Source organism: Melanerpes formicivorus, unplaced genomic scaffold (assembly GCF_026170545.1).
Source record: "Melanerpes formicivorus ecotype bairdi unplaced genomic scaffold, bMelFor1.0.p_v2 SCAF_8, whole genome shotgun sequence".
Lineage (NCBI taxonomy): Eukaryota > Metazoa > Chordata > Aves > Piciformes > Picidae > Melanerpes > Melanerpes formicivorus.
Genome location: NW_027142360.1, coordinates 20,713,048 through 20,731,044, shown reverse-complemented (window position 1 = coordinate 20,731,044; position 17,997 = coordinate 20,713,048). Strand labels below are relative to the sequence as shown.

Genomic DNA, 17,997 nt, shown 5'->3' with positions numbered 1-17,997 from the left:
TCTCAGTGTTCCAAATATCCAACACTACTTCCTAACTTATTTTTAAATTTGTTTGACAGTGTCAGTGCAGCTCCCATGGAGGCGGGGGGAGGAAATCTACACTCCAAGCCCCATTCTTAGAATTGTAACTTAACTTATAGAAGAATGCAAGAGTCAGAGAGACTTTGGTTACAAAAATAATGATGTCTTCTACTCCAGAGGATGAGCCATCTTTCAGAGGTAATGGATCAAATTTATCAATTTAGGAGATCAAACATGTCAGCAAATATGCAGCAGGAATCTCTCTCTCAAAATGCAAGATGTAAAGCATCAACAGATCTAGAACACTTCAGGTATGTGGAAAGAACATGCTAAGAACAATTGGTCTTTAACAGCTGCCTCTGAAGATGTAGCTCTTTGACTACACCAGTATTTGAAATAATGCTTTCATTTCTCCCATTTTGCATCTCAGCTACAGAGCTGCTGATTTTACTGTCACCTTCACAGCAGTTCCAAACCTGGAAAGTGACAACTTCAGGAGTACAAATCTTAACAAGGTTAAAACAAGTTCATCACCTCCTTTATGCCAAGCTTAAAACCTGTTCTAAAGATGAGGCTGTCTGCACTGCCAGTGTCTTCTGTATGTTGTACATAGGTAGACAATATCTGTGTTGACACAAAGGATGAACATATTCTACAACAATTTTGTAGCATCAGGCCTTTTGTTACATACAATGCATTGAATTTTACAACCAACAAGCTGTTATGTTCAGTAATCTATCTTCTCATGCAAAGTAGGAGAACTGCAAAGATTTAGAGCACAGTAATTTCATTTTCTGGAGAAAGAGGAAAGAGTAAAGCAGAACTCTCATCCAAAGTCTCACCAAATACTCTGCCTGCAGCATATAATCAAAAATTGTAGGCATCAATGCTAAGCAAGGCTTGTATTATGCAAGATCCTCCAGCATAAACGAAGTTCTTCTCCCTGCCAGGCTCTCTTCTGTCCAGCAGGAGGGGAGGAGTACAGGCCAAGCAGTCCCTGTCCATGGTACTTCACCACTGAGTTTCTGAAACCCACTACTGCAGCTGGGACTTTCCAAGCGTGATTTTGCAGTATCAGATACAAGTAACTGGGAAGCTTCACAGAGTGTTAAATAATCCAATGTCTAATAGCCAAAACACCTTTGGTTATAAAGATTATTGTGGCACTGAAGTGGCTTCAAATTGGAGAAACAAACAAGACAGAACTTGACCTACTGAAGCATTAAATAAAGCTTATTAAAAAAAAAACAGAACAAAGGAAAAAGACTGATCAGGTCAGGCCAACACTGCTGCAAGCAGAGGTCACTGCTCCTGAGCACTGGAAGATCTCCAGTATGAACCTCTGAAAAACTGTCATGTGTATCTTCTGAGAGATCCCTGAAAATGGCAATATTTAACATGAGATTTTATATGCTACTCCTGGAAAACAGCAAAACACTACCAACAGGTGCATCTCAAAGAAAAATCCAGTAGTACTAGCAAGTAAGTTAAGGCAAGAATAGACATAAGTGAGCCCTCCTACAGAGGACAGATTAAATACATTGGAACTGTCCATAGCTCAGAGATAAAGTAGGAGAGAAATCTATAAAAAAATAAATATGGTGGAAAAGGAAGACAGGGTTTATTTGCTGACTCTAAATTTGTCCTGTAATTTATGTTTTAGCAGCTTTAACAGTCAAAACACATACAATACTCAGAGTGAACTCGCTCACATGGGATAGCATTTTAAAACTTCTACCTTCTTGCTATCTAATTTACTGGACAAATTCACAAGAGAAGAAGAAATTCACCCAAGAAAAACCTTGCATCTGATGTAGGAAGACCCTAAGCCACAGACTGCAAGAGGTGCTGCAAAAGCAAGCTTTGCTGGGCTTACCCTTCTATTGCATCTTGCCCCACGGTGTTTAACTGTCTTCTTTCAGGAAACAAAATATCAACCAACAAACTAGAATCCAAATCCAATACTATCATTTTTATGTTCTTTCTGCATACACCAATCTTTGATTCCCATGGCCACTGGCACAAGAGCAGTGCATTTCGACATTATTTACTGACACAGCTAGGCATTTGGGGATTCCTGAGTCCATGGGAAATGACCTATGTGGCAGACTTTTGAAGCAGTCATTTACAACTGAGGGTGACTTCTCAGCCAAAGTGACTGCTTCACGTCAGCAAGTGTAGGTACCAAACTCTCTCACAAGAGCACAGAGCAAAACAGGCGCAACAGTGCTTTTCAAAGATGGTCATCTTGTACACACAGCATACTTGGAAAAAAATCAGCTAGAACAAGGCAATAGTGCTCTGAACTGTGTCTTAAATGAGACTGCTTATGTGATACAATTGTAGTGATACATGACTGTGATCGTTAATACCTAGGTACACAGACAAAAACATAGGTAATTTTTAACAGATAGTCTACCCATATTATATCCCATTGCTACTGCTTTGCATTACAGTTTAGGAGTGTACAAAAGCAACAAGAAAATAAGCATATGGAAAAATAACCTAATTATTTTTTTAATCACTTTAAATGCAAGCTGAGAGGTAATGAGATGAAACCAAGAGCATCCAGAAGAACAAAATCTGAATATAACTTCATGGTTTGTAGGAACTAATCACTGGCTCCAGTGACTATAAAATCCCATTACAAATTAATTTTCAAAGAAAACCATCATATGCAGCAACTTGGGCTAACAAAACTAAACTGCATCAGACAGTTACAGCATAAACTTCACACCCAAACCCACAGAGCAAATAATATGCTAGAGAGCATGTAAGATCAGCAGTATATCCTTATAGCTTGTTAAGAACTAGTACTGGGTGATGTTGTTCTAACCTCCAACTTTCATGAATGCAGTATTGAACTTAGGTTGATTTTTACCTTTGACAGTTTCCAAGGGCTGCCAAAGCCCACAAGGATCCGTCCTGGCTACATTCAGTGCAAAAACAAAACCCTGGAAGGATAAACACATAAATAAAATTTTAGAAGTCAGTCAACTGGGCACTACTGAAAACAAACACATGAAAGCAAAAGTCAATTGTCTTTAAAGCTCACCAAACCTTACTACCAAAAGCCATATTCATCTTCATAAAAACATGTAGAATAAAGAAATATTTTGAGTGAAAAAGCAGCAACAGAATCCCTACCCCCTACCCCAGTTTATGCAGTAATGGGGAGATGGGGGAAAAGAAGGGTTAGAAGCAAGGAGAGAAGTACACTACCCCTCGCTACTCTTCCACTTCAGCCTAGGAAATAATTCTTCGAAGGCAAGAAATTTACACATTGCAAAAATAATTTCCTTGCAGAACCTTAGGCTCAAGTTTTAACTAATTGACACTTTTACAGAATACAGTTGTACCACTGCTGTAAATACATCTTCAACAACCTTGGAGAAAATGTTAAAAACATAATACCATTCACTACTTATGTATACTCACTACTTCTCCATCACCACACAACTTAGACTGACAATCAGGTTTGTGATTCGCCAAGTCATTCAAGAATTATTCTAGACCTGTATCTACAGTATTTAGTCTGCTGGTTGATTGATTTGCTATAAATCATCACTAAATACTATAAATACAAGCCTGATACTGAAGTCTAACACTGTACCTTGCATAGTGCTGCACAAAGGAAATGTCAAACTGATATTGAACAGGAAGCTCCCCTTCCAAGGATTTACTGTCACTATTAGTTTCCACAAACTTTGACACTGAAACCACTTGAATAAAAGGGCTAACATTTCCTCAAAGGTATAAACAGCAATACCTTCTAAAACAAATGCCATCATTTAAACTAGGCATTGCATATTTTACATGTGCTGGAAATGTTCTGCTTGGCAGCAAGCTGCACCTTTGTCTCCTCCCCCCTCCCCCCCCAATCATATTACCTTTTTCTCAACAGTTTTAACTGCTTACATAACTACATATAGACACGAAAGGCAAAACTGAAACATTCATGTTTCAAAGCTCCATCAAAGGAGATGTACAACACACTCAGTCTCCTCAGTCACTCTGAACTAATTTTCCAAGTACACTAAGCAAATCATCACCTTATTAGCATGATGTCCCAAAAAGTATTAGCAACCTTAGAGCCCACGCCTAAACCTAGAATGATTTTGCCAGGCAAAGCATTTTAAGTCACTGTTAGAAGCCAAAGCTCTGGAGACAGAAGTCTAATAAAACCCAAAGTCTTGATTACTTTCACCATAAGTGAATGCATACTCTGCAATTACTGGGAAGCCAACATGTACCACTTTGTAACATTTCCTCTGTTCAAAGAATAAGCAGTGCTTTCGTGTTAGTAAATGACAAAGCAAGTTACAGTCACCTGGCTTCACTAGACAGTGTAAGATTAGGGAAATACTCCTTCTACTGAGGTATACTGAAAATACAAGCAGAAGTCAAGAGCAACCCACTGTTGTCTCTTAAGTTTTTCAGTTTTCCCTGTTAAATTCCAAAACTATAGAAAAAATACAAATGGATTTATTTCTGAATTATCACACATCTCCCAAAAGTGCCTCAGAAACATCCACCCACATCATTTAATACACTATTTTTAACCTATGCAGTCAAGTACACAATACTTTATAGGTGGAGTCAAAGGCTCTTGTTGAGTTTGCAGTTTCACCAGAGTTCTGACAGGTACCACTATCCAACAAGAGCACCAGCCAAAAAGAGTCTGTGTTATTTTTGACAGCACAGGATATGAAGCTGAAGAAAGGAAATATTGCATAGAATGGCCAAATAACATTTCTTTCTCAGAATGGCTTTCTTGCAGGCTGGATACTGAAATACACTGTAATATGGCTATCTAGAAAAAGCACTCAAAGTTCTAGCCAATCCACCATCTGCTTATGGACCACTAGTGTCTCCATGAGGAAAGAGAGCACTGGCACTAATCATGCCAATAATCTGATTACCTCATTATAGAACCTTATACATGGTGTACAGATTCCTATCCATGACTGAAAAAAAAGCTTCTCATCAGTAACTTTTAATAGATATGACAAGGCAAGACTGATCAACCCCCTCCTGTTACTCTGACAAATTTAGGCCTATGTTTCTAGAGCAATAACAGTGTTAATTAGCAAAGTCAAAGTGACACAGAGTAGAATCCAGTGAAAAGTTTGGGTTAAAGACAGAAGATGACAGGTAGCCATGAAGTTCTGCAAAGATGTCACAGCAAGGAAAACAACTGTGTCCACCACAGTCAGAATAAAATTTGAATATTGTGCACACATGTCCAAATTCAAGTTCTCAGAGAAGTTATCGACTTCTGCCAGGACTTTAGCATGCTTCAATCTGTTTACCTGGAGCATGTAGGAAAAGTCTTTAGCCAGGCAAGCAGATACAGTTCAATTAGGCAGTCAGAAGACAGGAAAAACGGGGGGGAAAAAAAAAAAAAAAAATCAAACAACTCATCCACAATTTATGCACCATTCCTCTGACAGAGCAAAGAGGAGGGACACCTCCCCTTTCCCTCCAAGAGCTCTGATAATTCCTAACCAAGTATTAATCAGCTAACTACAATACAGAGTTAATAGTTCAGGCAGCCAGGCACGCTGAAAGATCAGACTCAGTCTCTATTATCTTGCATCAATACAAGTAACTCATCATACCTGCACAATCCTCGCTTACATATATTGAGTCCTGCTCTGACTGACTAGAATTATACATATCCTGTAACCCTCCAAATACTCTGTATGTGTTTCTAGTTTCTGTGCTGCAATTTGCTTAGCTAGGTTAGGGAATCTATGAAGCAGTAGAATCTCCTGTATAGAGTCAGGACTTCCAGACTGGCTTTTTCCTCAAGTATTTTTCAGGGTGCTGCACATCATCTTACATTTGCACACTGAATTCTTCAATCACACCAAATACCTCCTTTTCTGGTCACCTCACAAATTGCCTCTGTAGGGACACCAAAATACACCAGCAGCACAGAACTGAAAGGAATAGGCTGCCATCAGGAAAATACTTTCTTCAAATTCACCCCCTCAACCTTTCATCCAAATCTGGAGAAACAGTAAACATTGGTACTACGTGTGACAACTTCCTACTAATGATGAGATATGACAGAGTAGTAGGAAGCTCTGAAAACATCATTTCTATTCACAGCTAGGAAAACACATGGAGCAAAACTGGTTTCTTGTACAAGAACTGGGAGAACACATACAAGTGTGCTCCTACAGTAACTCCGTTTTTGCAAGAATAACACAGCAGCAGCACTCAACTGGCTAACATTCAAGCCCATCTCAAATCATTCAGAATCCACTACCCTGTCTTAACCACAGCTAGCATCAAATACTTCAATTTTGGTTTTGCAAAGTACAACCAACTTCCAAGAATGAAAAGAGGTCCAGAACCATTGGTTTACCACCATAGCCAAGTTAACAGCACAAAAATCTAAACTGTTCCAATGGACACCTTAAAAGAAAGGTTTGCTGTGAAGGTAACCAAGAGGTGGCATGTTTCTAATTGCTCACATCATCTTGTTAGCTGCTGTTCATGCTTCATGCACAGCATTATCTAGTGACAAACTGTTCCTGTCATTGGACTATGCCATAAACTGAGTGTTCCTTTTCGGTGCTTTTAGCATGAACTGAGAGCTTTCTGGACGTGATTTGCACTCAAACAATTTCTGACTAGAAACAGTACGTTTGGAGACAAAAGGGGTCTTCACTGTCACTGTGGTTTAACTTTCCCTTTGCTAAGTGGGTAGATGTTTGACAGCAGCAAATTTTAATTTAAAATTTAGTTCACAGATTCAGAGAATGGTTTAGGTTGGAAGAGACCTCGAAGATCATCCAGCTACAACCCCTCTGCCAAGGGCAGAAATGCCTTCCACTAGACCAAGTTGCTCAAGGCCTCATCCAACCTGGCCTTCAACTCCTCCAAGGCATCCACAACCTCCCTGGGGAACCTGTTTCAGTGTCTCACCATACTATATAGAATTTTTCCTAGTATCTAGTCTAAATCTACCCTCTTCAAGCTTCAATCCACTCAACTCTCATCGCTACAAGCTCCTGTAAGAAGTCCCTTCTGGGCTTTTTTGTAGGCACCCCTTCGGGTATTAGAAGGTTCCTGTAGGATTTCCCCAGAGTCTTCTTTTCTCCAAGGTGAACAGCCCCAATGCCCACAGCCTGTCCCCATAAGGGGGGTTGTTCTCCAGCCCTCTGATTATCTTTGTGGTGCTTCTATGGACCTGCTCCAGCAGCTCCATGTTCCTCTTATGCTGGGGGTATGAGAACTGGATGCAGTACTCCAGATGGGGTCTCATGAGTGCAGAGTAAGGGGGTAGAAATCACCTCCCTCATCCTGCTGGTCACACTTCTTTTAATGCACCCCAAGACGCACCAGTCATAGTTCCAACTTATGTTATGGGCTGATTCTGATAAAGCAACTGAGAACCTGCTCTGCTCAAAAAGGCCTCAAGCTGTCCAAGAAAATCATCACACAAAAGTCAGCTGCTGACCTAACCACACAAAACCATCATATACCCAATTAGGATATTGGGAAGTTGGCTTAAAGTAATTTGCAACTTCAACACAATGCAGAAACGTTTCACGGTTTCCATCGACACTGGCACCATAACAGTAATGATTTTACTATAAAAATTATCCAGGACAACCCAGTCTCACTGTGGTAGTGCTTCTCCACTACACTTTTCAACTTTGAAGATGCAGATGTTACTTGTACTCAATTAGAAACAATTCAGTAGGGGAAAGAGATGCTACTGAAGCTTGAGAGAGGCTTCATAACCACTTTCTTTCATATAGTTTAGAACCATCTCTTTTCATTAGTTTGGTGGAAGAAAACCCAGGAAGGATTAGCACTACAAGAAAAAATGAACTAAAGATATAACTCTAAATAAAGCAGCTGGGTGAAATGGAAGACAACAAAAATCCTCAGCTGCTTATTAAAAGAAAAAAAACTCCAAATCCACAGAACAGCATTCAGCAGTGGCAGCTGAGTGCACCACAAAAATCACTGTGGTATTCTACAGCAAAATATGACACAGGATAAAATGGCCATTATGTTTAATCCATTGTTGGCTGCACAATTTTGTTCAATATTAACTTCTCTGCACTGATGTATTTTTGTAGTATATGGTGTAAGTAGTTCAGCTGTTAAGTGTAGATACGACACAGCCACTTCCCATGACAAGATGACTAACTTGGAATAGATATCATGCACATTAGTCTGCAGGACTACACAGTTTTGTACACACAGATTAAGGACAAAACAAGTTAGAATAGAATTAACCAGATTGGAAAAGACCTTTGAGATCATCGAGTCCAACCTATCACCCAACACCATCTAATCACATAAACCATGGCACCAAGCACCTCATCCAGTCTCCTCCTAAACACCTCCAGTGACTCCACCACCTCCCTGGGCAGCCCCTTCCAATGGTCAATCACTCTCATAGTACTTAAGGATTTTCACATCACCAGCCCAAACACAAAGTTAGCAAAACACTATCATAATATAAACCACTTTTGAAGACATCAGAGTTTTTTTGCTAAATAGGCATTTATACAACATGATCTGTTCAAAAAACCAGAATCATCAGTGAGTTTGGGGTGGGGGGTTTCCATTAAAGAATGTTCCCCGTTACAACTCAACATGAAGGAGGGCACAAGGACCATGTGCAAAACATTAATTCTCAAATCACATTTATGGGGCTTTCCTCTGAGCAAACTAGCAGTACTTCTTAACTCCTACCTATATAGTATTTTAAAAAAGCAAGCTTGATCACTTGGCCAGAAGAGCATAGCTTCAAAAGCAATGTAAGGAAAGGCAGCCCTGGACTGCACAAAAATGGTCTTAACTCAGACTTTCTAATTTGAAGACAGCCTTGAAAAATGAGCCAAACACAGAACACTGCATTGCTACCTTTCCAGTGTTCCAAAACCTTTGCATAAACAACATTTAAGGTGCTAAACCATCCTCCTCCCACTAAAGGAACAAAATAAATTGAAAAGTGCATTTCAAAAAATGGTTTGCTTACACCTTTTCTGCCCCTCTCTACTGCATAAAGCAGCATAAACATTCATTTCTTTCCTGCTCATACTGATTTTGCTGGAAGAATTAAAGGTCCCAGTGAACACAAATGTTATTTGTCTTTACTTTGCCGGCTATCATACACTGCACATCACTTCTCAACTGCAATCAAGGTTATGTACATCCCAACTATAATCTGGCCCATGCTGTCAAGCGATTGTTTCCTGAAGTCCTTTATGCTTTGACCCACTGTACCTTTCATTGTGGCTGAAGCATACATATAGACACGTGTGTAGGTATGTAGGTATGTATAATAAACATCCTGAAAACTACTTCTACTTTCTCTCTCCAAGACATTCAAAACTCTATTACAATGTTTATGATAACTATCAAAATTGAGGTTGTTGGGAGTACTCTTATCTTAACTGATCAAGTGTCTTCTCGACAGTCAGCAACACAGTAAGGGTTCTGGTGAAGACTGGAACATCGAGGAATTAAAAGGTGATGGAGTGAATACTAGCTACTTTTTCCTGTATCAGTTTCACCCAACGAACACAAGGAAAGAATTTTTTCACTATAGTTGGAAGCAAACTATCACTATAAAAATCCTCATTATTCTAAATTGTTCATTTTCTGTTTTCTTAGGTCTTGCAAATGAATGCTTTTCAGGCACAAAAGAAGGGCTATTTCACACTGATGATACTATTTCTGCTTGATAATGGTAGCAATGCTTGGAATCCTAATGGCACACAAGCAGCCATTACCATGAGCACTACAACTATCAAGTAATTCAGTGGTGCCCTGGTGGCAATAATGGGGATGCAGTCAATACACTCAAAGTGCCAGCAATCTCTGTATACCAGCATTCCTGTGATTCAGCACTGCTGGAGCAAAACCAGTAAAACGGTAGCGAGTCTGTTATTTCAGGGCACTTGCAAAGTGACAGAAAGCCTCCAGGAAACTCAAGTCCTCTGTATTCTGAAGGAGAGACAAAGAGAAGGATGATGTTACACTAGACCAGGAACTCTATACATTTTTCTCCACCTCGAGCAAAACGTTGAGAGAGAAGCCTACTTCTCAAGGGCTGAACTTTAAACCTGAAAGCTGTAACTAACTCCCTTAGTGCTGATAATCCCAAAAGAATCATCCCAACAGATTGTTCATACCATACCATGAAAGACAATTCAGGAACGAAGGCTTCCTTTGAGCTGCAAGTAGGAGTCATCAAGTCCTATATCAAGACCAGCAGTAACTAAATTACAACTGATAAAGTAGTTAGCAGGCATGCCCATGGGAAAGGGGGACAGGTGGCTCATCCACTGACACATTTAAATAACAATTTCACCAATTACAAGAGTTAAAAGAAGCACTACTAAAAAAATCATTTAAATACACCATAGGATTGGAAGATGCTGCAGCTTTCAAACTCTTTTCTTACTATATCTTCCTGTATTATAATTAGAAGAGTATCAAAGTTCCCTCTGTTAAGCTATCCTGTTTTGTTGTCTTCAAATGTAAGAGCTGCAGTTAAGAAATTCTTATCAGTGCAGCAATAGTGCAGCTGCCTCCTACAGCAAGCCATGCCACATCCACACCCATCCCCCTGCACAAAGAGCAGCTCTAGATCACCCTGAAATGCAGCTTTAGGTAGGTGTTTCTAGCCATACTGAACCAAGGCAGAGCCAGAAGGGTCTGGGGCCAGGTGATACAGAATGAGCTTAAATCAGTTTTCTTCTATTTTGTATTTCTTCCCGCTATTTGTCCCAAAATTTTCATGCATGCTCCATATTTATCACATCTCTAATAATAACTGAGTTTGTTTTATACAAAGACATTTTGTCTTCCAACTGACATGATTATAGACACAGAAGTCCAAGATCTTAACACTACCATTGAAAAAGAAAACAAATACCGAGTTGTTAAGCAAATAATTCTAAACTAGAATTGCAAACAACAACTTTCAACACAACCAGATGCCAAACACAGCTTCATCAATATTTATAGCTTGACATCATCAATCTGAATTGTACTTTTCAGCTATTTAGGCACCTAAGGAATAAGAAGCTAATTTTCAAAAACCTGCTTTAGATTCCACAATGTTTTTCCAATCTTCTTCAGAGAAATTAGGCAACACACTCGTTTGTATTTTAATTGCTAAACTTTTTGGTTTGCTGTTCGTTTAAAAGTTCTTAGCAATACAATCCTGGTCTTCAACACTGCAACGTCTGAAATCCTGCTTCAGTCAGAACTACTCAATGTGAAACTACACTTTCAAAGAGAGTTTTGAACCTGCTCAAGTATACATGAGGTCAAGGGCCTACATTTTGGCCCAGAATAGTTCTTCAGCATTCACATCTAATTTCCTCCAAAAATGGCAAGGTAATAAATATTTATTATTTCTACCAAAAATATGCAAGTTTCTTTTTAAGCCACCTACTGAGATACATGGGAAGTGATTTTCAGTCAAGCTCTACTATCACATTTAAAATCTCTATATTTCTTTCTGGTTTGAGCATTTTTCCACTTCTGTGTGTAAGGTTCTATTCATCCTTTACTCAGTTGGAAATTGGAGTAATAAAAATTCTCAGGTTGGTGGTTGCTTGGTTGTTTTGAGCCAAAGTTTTGTAAAACTAAGGTTAGTTTTAGTTTATTTACTTTGCTCTGAAGCAAAGGCAAGTTAAGAGGATATACAGTATCCATATACAAGGCAGTACCCCTTTATCTATTTACCTAAACTGGAGAAAGTAACATTATCTAGCACTGGAAAAGGACAGGATTAGCGCTGGAGACAGAACAGACCAATTATGTCACTGTATTCTTGCCCTGAGGCTACCATGTTATGCTTTCAGGAGTCTTTTCCACTGTTTATTAGTCAATATCAAAATTATTTGATAGAATGGGACTTCTACTTTCTTCCATCCCTGCCCTGATATTTCTCCCAAGCTAACTTGCTTTTCAATCAACAAGAAGTCCATTTTCTGCAATACATGGATTGCCAAGGACAAAGAATAGGAAGTTGGTCTTTGAGTGTGAAAGAACCAGGAGTTCACCTCCAGCAGAAGGGAAGGCTATTGGTCAGTTTTGGTTACAACTCCGTGCACTTCAAAAATTAAAAGATGTTGACTTGCTGGAGCGTGTCCAGAGAAGGGCAACAAAGTTGGTGAGGGGTTTGGAACACAAGCCCTATGAGAAGAGACTGAGGGAGCTGGGGCTGCTTAGCCTGGAGAAGAGGAGAATCAGGGGTGACCTTATTGCTCTCTACAACTCCTTGAAGGGAGGTTGTAGACAGGCAGAGGTTGGTCTCTTCTCCCAGGCAACCAGCACCAGAACAAGAGGACACAGTCTCAAGCTGAGCCAGGGGAGGTTTAGGCTGGAGGTTAGGAGGAAGTTTTACACAGAAAGATTGATTGCCCATTGGAATGGGCTGCCCGGGGAGGTGGTGGAGTCACCATCACTGGAGGTGTTCAGGAGGAGACTTGATAGGGTGCTTGGTTGCATGGTTTAGTTGATTAGGTGGTGTTGGATGATAGGTTGGACACTATGACCTTGAAGGTCTCTTCCAACCTGGTTTATTCTATTCTACTCTAAAGTTCTGGACAGCTAATTTACTGTAACTACATAGTTTTAAAAGCGAGTGAAAAAGACTGTTCTGTAAAAAACACTTTATCCTCTTCCAAGTAAAAGTCAGCAAAGTCAGTGCCATTAGATACATTAAATAAAATGTTAAGGGAATGTTACCTGTAACAGAAACATTAGAAAACTAAAATCTGCGCATATCCTTCATGCCATCACCACACTAGCCACAGCAAGTGAAGGAGCAAAGAAGGAAGCACCCAAACATTTATGCAAGCAAAAAACACAGCTATATTAAAAAAAACAACAAACATACCACAAACAAAACACAGCAACAAAAAACCAAAACCAGAAATACACTGCACCTCTCTCTAAGCTTTAGTATGCCACTTCATTTTAAAAAGCTAGGAAATACATGAGCAGTGCCTGTATACACATCAACACAAAAGGGACAAGGGAATATGAGTATAAAGACAGCATCCATCTTTAAAAACTTAATATGAGAACATTTTCAAAAATATTAAAAATTGATTTTTTTCCCCCCTAACGTCAATGAAAAATAGTCTGTATCTTGATGAACAATCCCAAACACAAACTGTGGTTGGATTCTTTTTCCTTCTTGTTCTCTTCAACAAAACCCAAACAAACAGAAAGCCTCCGTTGCAAGAACGGACATCTGGTATAATGCAATTAAAATCTGACAAGGCAAAATCTTAGCCATTTGACAAATACAAATAGTGAGAAAGCCAATTTGAATCAAAATTCTTCTCTGAACTTAAACACATATGGAAGGAGCTTAATTTAAATTACAATGGCTGTGACAGTAAAACTTCCTGTGTGGACACACATTTGTGCTAATCTCTTTTTAGCTTCTTAGAAGCAGTTGAAATTGAACACGACAATGCAAAGCAAAACCTCAAACAAGAACTTTGGAATAAGCACTGTCCAAACACAGTAAAATCACTACACTTACAGCAATGCAAGAACACTGTGATAATCACACAAACAGATCTGGAAAAGAAAAATACCAAGGCATAAAAATCCTAAAGAAGGTCATGAAGAAAGATATTAAAGATCATTACAGTGGTTGGCTGCAGATGCTGTAAAGCAACTATTTCATGCAACATGTATTATATCCTTCTTTTTTAAAGTGATTTGCATCTGCCTTGGGTCAAGGATGGATGGCAATTCATTTTGGACTGAGGTATATTTTGGTTACTGTAACAAGTGGGGTGAGGGGCACAATCCTTTCACCCCAGAGCAAAATTTTCAAATCAAGAATTTATACACACACTTTCTCCACGTTTGTATTAAAGACATTGTTCCATCTAGCTGCATCTGCTGACAGCCTTAACTTACAATTTAAGTTACAGGGTGCACACAACAAAAACCCCAGACATCTGAAATACTGTTTGACAGTGTTAGTTAAGAAAATGAATGCATAGGTGATTTCACCTTCTAGTAGATGTAACTTCTGGAAAAGCTTCCATCTCACACAGTTATGGTACAGTGGTATAAAAATCAGATTCTATTGTTGGCTGTAGTGAGAAAAGAGAGTGACATCTACAGTAGTTCAACTGTCTCCATATTATTTCTAATGATCCAAAGTATGTCCCAGGAGAGAAGCAAGTGGTTTTCAAACGTACAAGTCTAGAGCTGGACAAGCTGTGTCTCTTCAGCCACACACAGCTCTCAAGACATCCAACTTTAACACGACCAACCTGACACAGGGTGGCTGGTAACTTGTACCTCCTGGCTGTAAGAAGCAGCAGGACAAGAGGGCCTACTCTTAACAACACCGGCGAACTGTCCTAGGACCAAAACATATATAGTCCACAGCAGACCAGCAAGTCCCTGGAGCATTACTTTTGTCTCCTAGAGGTGAACCTCTTTGTTACCATGTGCATCATACAGCCATACAATCATGCAGAGGTCACAGGGCCAGGAAAGCTAGCAACAACTGCCTGAAAACAGCCCAGGCATTTCTCAATGCTGATCATGTGCAGATGTACTAGACTAGCCTTAAAACAGGCATACCAGCATACAGCTTCTCAAACATTTAGCTTCTTAATTTAAAACTCACACTTTCAATTTGACTTGTGAAACTTTCTCACCAAGCCTACTTTTGCCACATGAGGAACACAGAGAAACGCCAAGGCACAACCCATCTCTGCTGCAAGGGGAAAAACCAGAGAGACTGGAGTAGGAATAAATTTTATCCTCTCACTACATAAAAAAAACCCACAAAACACCAACACTACTGAAAAACCCTTTGTTGGGTCGTTTTTCGCTATAGTACTTTTCATAACACTCAAGAGCTACAACGAAATTACAAAAAATTAAATGCAAGTAAAAACATTAATGACTTATCTCCCCACTCATTTAGATGGCTCAGAGGGCTTCCCCACACACAGGTAACATGATACTGTTTTATCACCTTTTGCCTAATCCTCCACCAGGCTATCTAAAATTATCAACTCCAGCTTTTGCAACTATGCTTCTTATCCTTTCATCCGCTAATTAGCTTTTCATCCTTCAATCTTCTGCCCCACAGGGTCAAAATATATCGACTACCAGTTAATACTTCACACATTTATTCTGACCAATGTTTCATAGTGTGCATCATGACTGCTGCCTTACACTACCTCCCAGTTCTCCTGACAAGCAGCATGGTTCTTCACAGACCTAACAGAAGAGCTAATTTCAGATGCCTTTTACCCCCTTTAAACAGAAGTATTGATTTTTTTAAACACTAGAAGTCTCAGATAGAACATCAACTTTCTCCCCAGATTTTTCACAGCAAAACTATTGTTTTTTCTAATCCACAGACATTAAATCAGGAAATACAGGCAAGATATCTGATTTCAGAACTACTAAAGCTGGGGAGGCTCAGAAACGCAATCCGTACTGACTAGCTGAAACTGGAAAAGGTCATCTCCATAGCTCACTACATGGTAAACACAGGGAACATCCAAACTCCAACCACAACCCTGACACTGATGAAAACTTTAAAACCTCAGAACATTCCCCTCCGACATGATGCAAACCATACTAAGTGCAGAGCCACCCTGCTCACTCTTACAATTATAAGGCAGCAAAGGGGAAAAAAAAATTACTCACTGCCTACTGCTCTGAAGGGGTGGAAAAATAATAAAAATACATGAACTCTTTGCAGCTCTGCACAGCTGTAGAAAAATTAAAAGTGCAATGGAAAAAAGGTATGAACAGTAAAGCAGAGAAATGTAAGGAAGCCTAAGAGTTCTACTGTTTGCTGCAAGCGACATGGAAGAGCAATCAGAATACCCTGACTACTATTACCCTAGTTACCTCACAAGCAGAAATACCAACTTGTCTGACAGTGACAGCTGGCTTTAAGTATCAAAAAGTGCCCCTACTTTTATTAGCAGATAGTAGTAGAAAATTCAGTTTGGATTCCCAAGAAATTAAAACTGATTCGCCACTCCTATTCCACACACTCCTGAAAGAACAAAGAAACTCAGTGTATGTATTTTACCTGAAAAGGGAGACAGTCTTCCTTAGCTTAACAGATACTATCAGCAAGAATCCATCTCTTAGTCTACCATATCTAGTCAAACAATTAGATGCTACTGTTTGCTTAGCAACTCTGTGCTACGTTCTCACTATTGGAACTGAAGGCTGACATCTTCTTGCTATTCTTTCCCCAAGACAGGCATAGTATCACAGAATTATTTAGGTTGGAAAAGACCCTGAAGATGATCAAGTCCAACCATACACCAAACACTGCCAAATGCATCACTAAACAACGTCCCTAACGTTTCGCAAGTGGAATTTCTGAAAGCGCAACAAATAAATCATTAAAAGCAATTCCAGAGATAATTCCAGTAAGCACATTTTTCTAATCACTAAGGCAACAGAAAACTTTTAAAAGAAATCCACTGGCATATACTATTTGCTAGTATCAGGTATTTCTTCCCACTTTGATCCGAATATGCTTGGTGACGTGAAGACAAACAATGCCAGTTCTTCACAACGACACATTTACTGATCCAGAAATTATACACAGAAAAAGACTGTGTGATGAATAAAACCCACTAAAACCAATTTAATAGCTGTGAGGTATATTGTAGGCAGAAGTATTGCAGAATTTGTAAATCTTCAGTATGGACAGAAATCGTGGATCTAACAGCAGCACTAGAGAGCCATTACTAAGTAAAGCCATTGGAAAGAAGCTGGAAAATTCCTGTTAATAGGTATAATTGCCATTATTACAGAAACCAGACAATATCTATGTCTAAAAAGACATTCTGAGCAAATAAACACAATAATGGCAATAAGTGACTAGGACAAAAGACTTTGCATCCGTGCATTCTGCAGAGAATGGAGAATAAAGTAACTGAACCATTATGCAGACTCTTAATAAACTTGCTCAAGTCAATAGCCAAGTTCCTTAGCCTTGTTCTGGGATATCCCCTTAGAATCATAGAATCAATAAGGTCGGAAAAGGCCAGAGAGATCATCAAGTCCAGCCTGTCACCCAAGACCTCATGACTTCATACTGCTTAAACATAAAACAAATCTGTTCTGCAGAAATACACAAGTTTCATTGGATGGAAAAACTTAAGCCCGTAACAGTGTTGGTCAAAAACCCAAGAAAACAAACCTCATTTGAGCCTATTTTCAAATGACTTTTTCGACAGCAGTCTGCTAATACTTTCCATCATTCTGGACGCAGCTCCTCATGCCACTGTTCTACGTGCAGCTCTCTCTAAAATTTATTATGCATTGCCTTTGCAAAACAAATTTCCTACTCCCTACAACAGCAAGCAGGTCTAAGGTACAACCACTAAAAGTCTCTGCTGAAGCTCACCTCTTCAAATCATTCTCCAACACCGTTTTAATACCAAACACTCATGACCAAGCAAAGCTATGACACACAATTCTACCACAACGTTTTAATGAACTATTTAGTCACAAACACTCTAGTAGATGAACCCTTTTTGATTCACAGTTTCAAGATTTAGGTTTTTTCCAAACATTTGAGCTTATTATTTAAATGATAGCTTACATTTCCAGCTGAATTTGTAGCTGATGCAGTATCACACCAGCTCATAAAGCTGCCTAATCAAGACACGCTGACAGTTTTGTAATGAATTTTTTCCTCACTACTTCCACATTACAGGGTTGAAGCGATTCCCTTTTACTAAGCATCCCTATAGCAACATTATGACAAGAAACCAAGAACAAGTTCACAAAAGAATTTAAAATTTACCAATTAGCACTGAAACCCAATTGCTCCTGTACATACTCCCGGGCTTGCAGAAAAATGTACATTCACAGAACATTTACATGCAACATAGCTAATCGAGATGCAAGCCAAAATTAAGGATAACCTCACCTAGTTTCTACAAAGATGGG

At 39.3% G+C, this 17,997-nt stretch overlaps 1 protein-coding gene across 11 annotated transcripts in view; it reads right to left on the bottom strand.

Annotated features, from left to right (window-relative positions):
- TNRC6B (trinucleotide repeat containing adaptor 6B) overlaps positions 1–17,997 on the bottom strand; it is a 126,206-nt gene that overhangs the window by 106,085 nt on the left and 2,124 nt on the right. For all 11 annotated transcript variants that reach the window (XM_068142497.1, XM_068142500.1, XM_068142503.1 and 8 more), the window contains one exon: positions 2,903–2,975. In XM_068142497.1, coding sequence (XP_067998598.1) covers positions 2,903–2,975 — 73 coding nt within the window. Of the gene's footprint in view, positions 1–2,902; positions 2,976–17,997 lie in introns of those variants that run through there.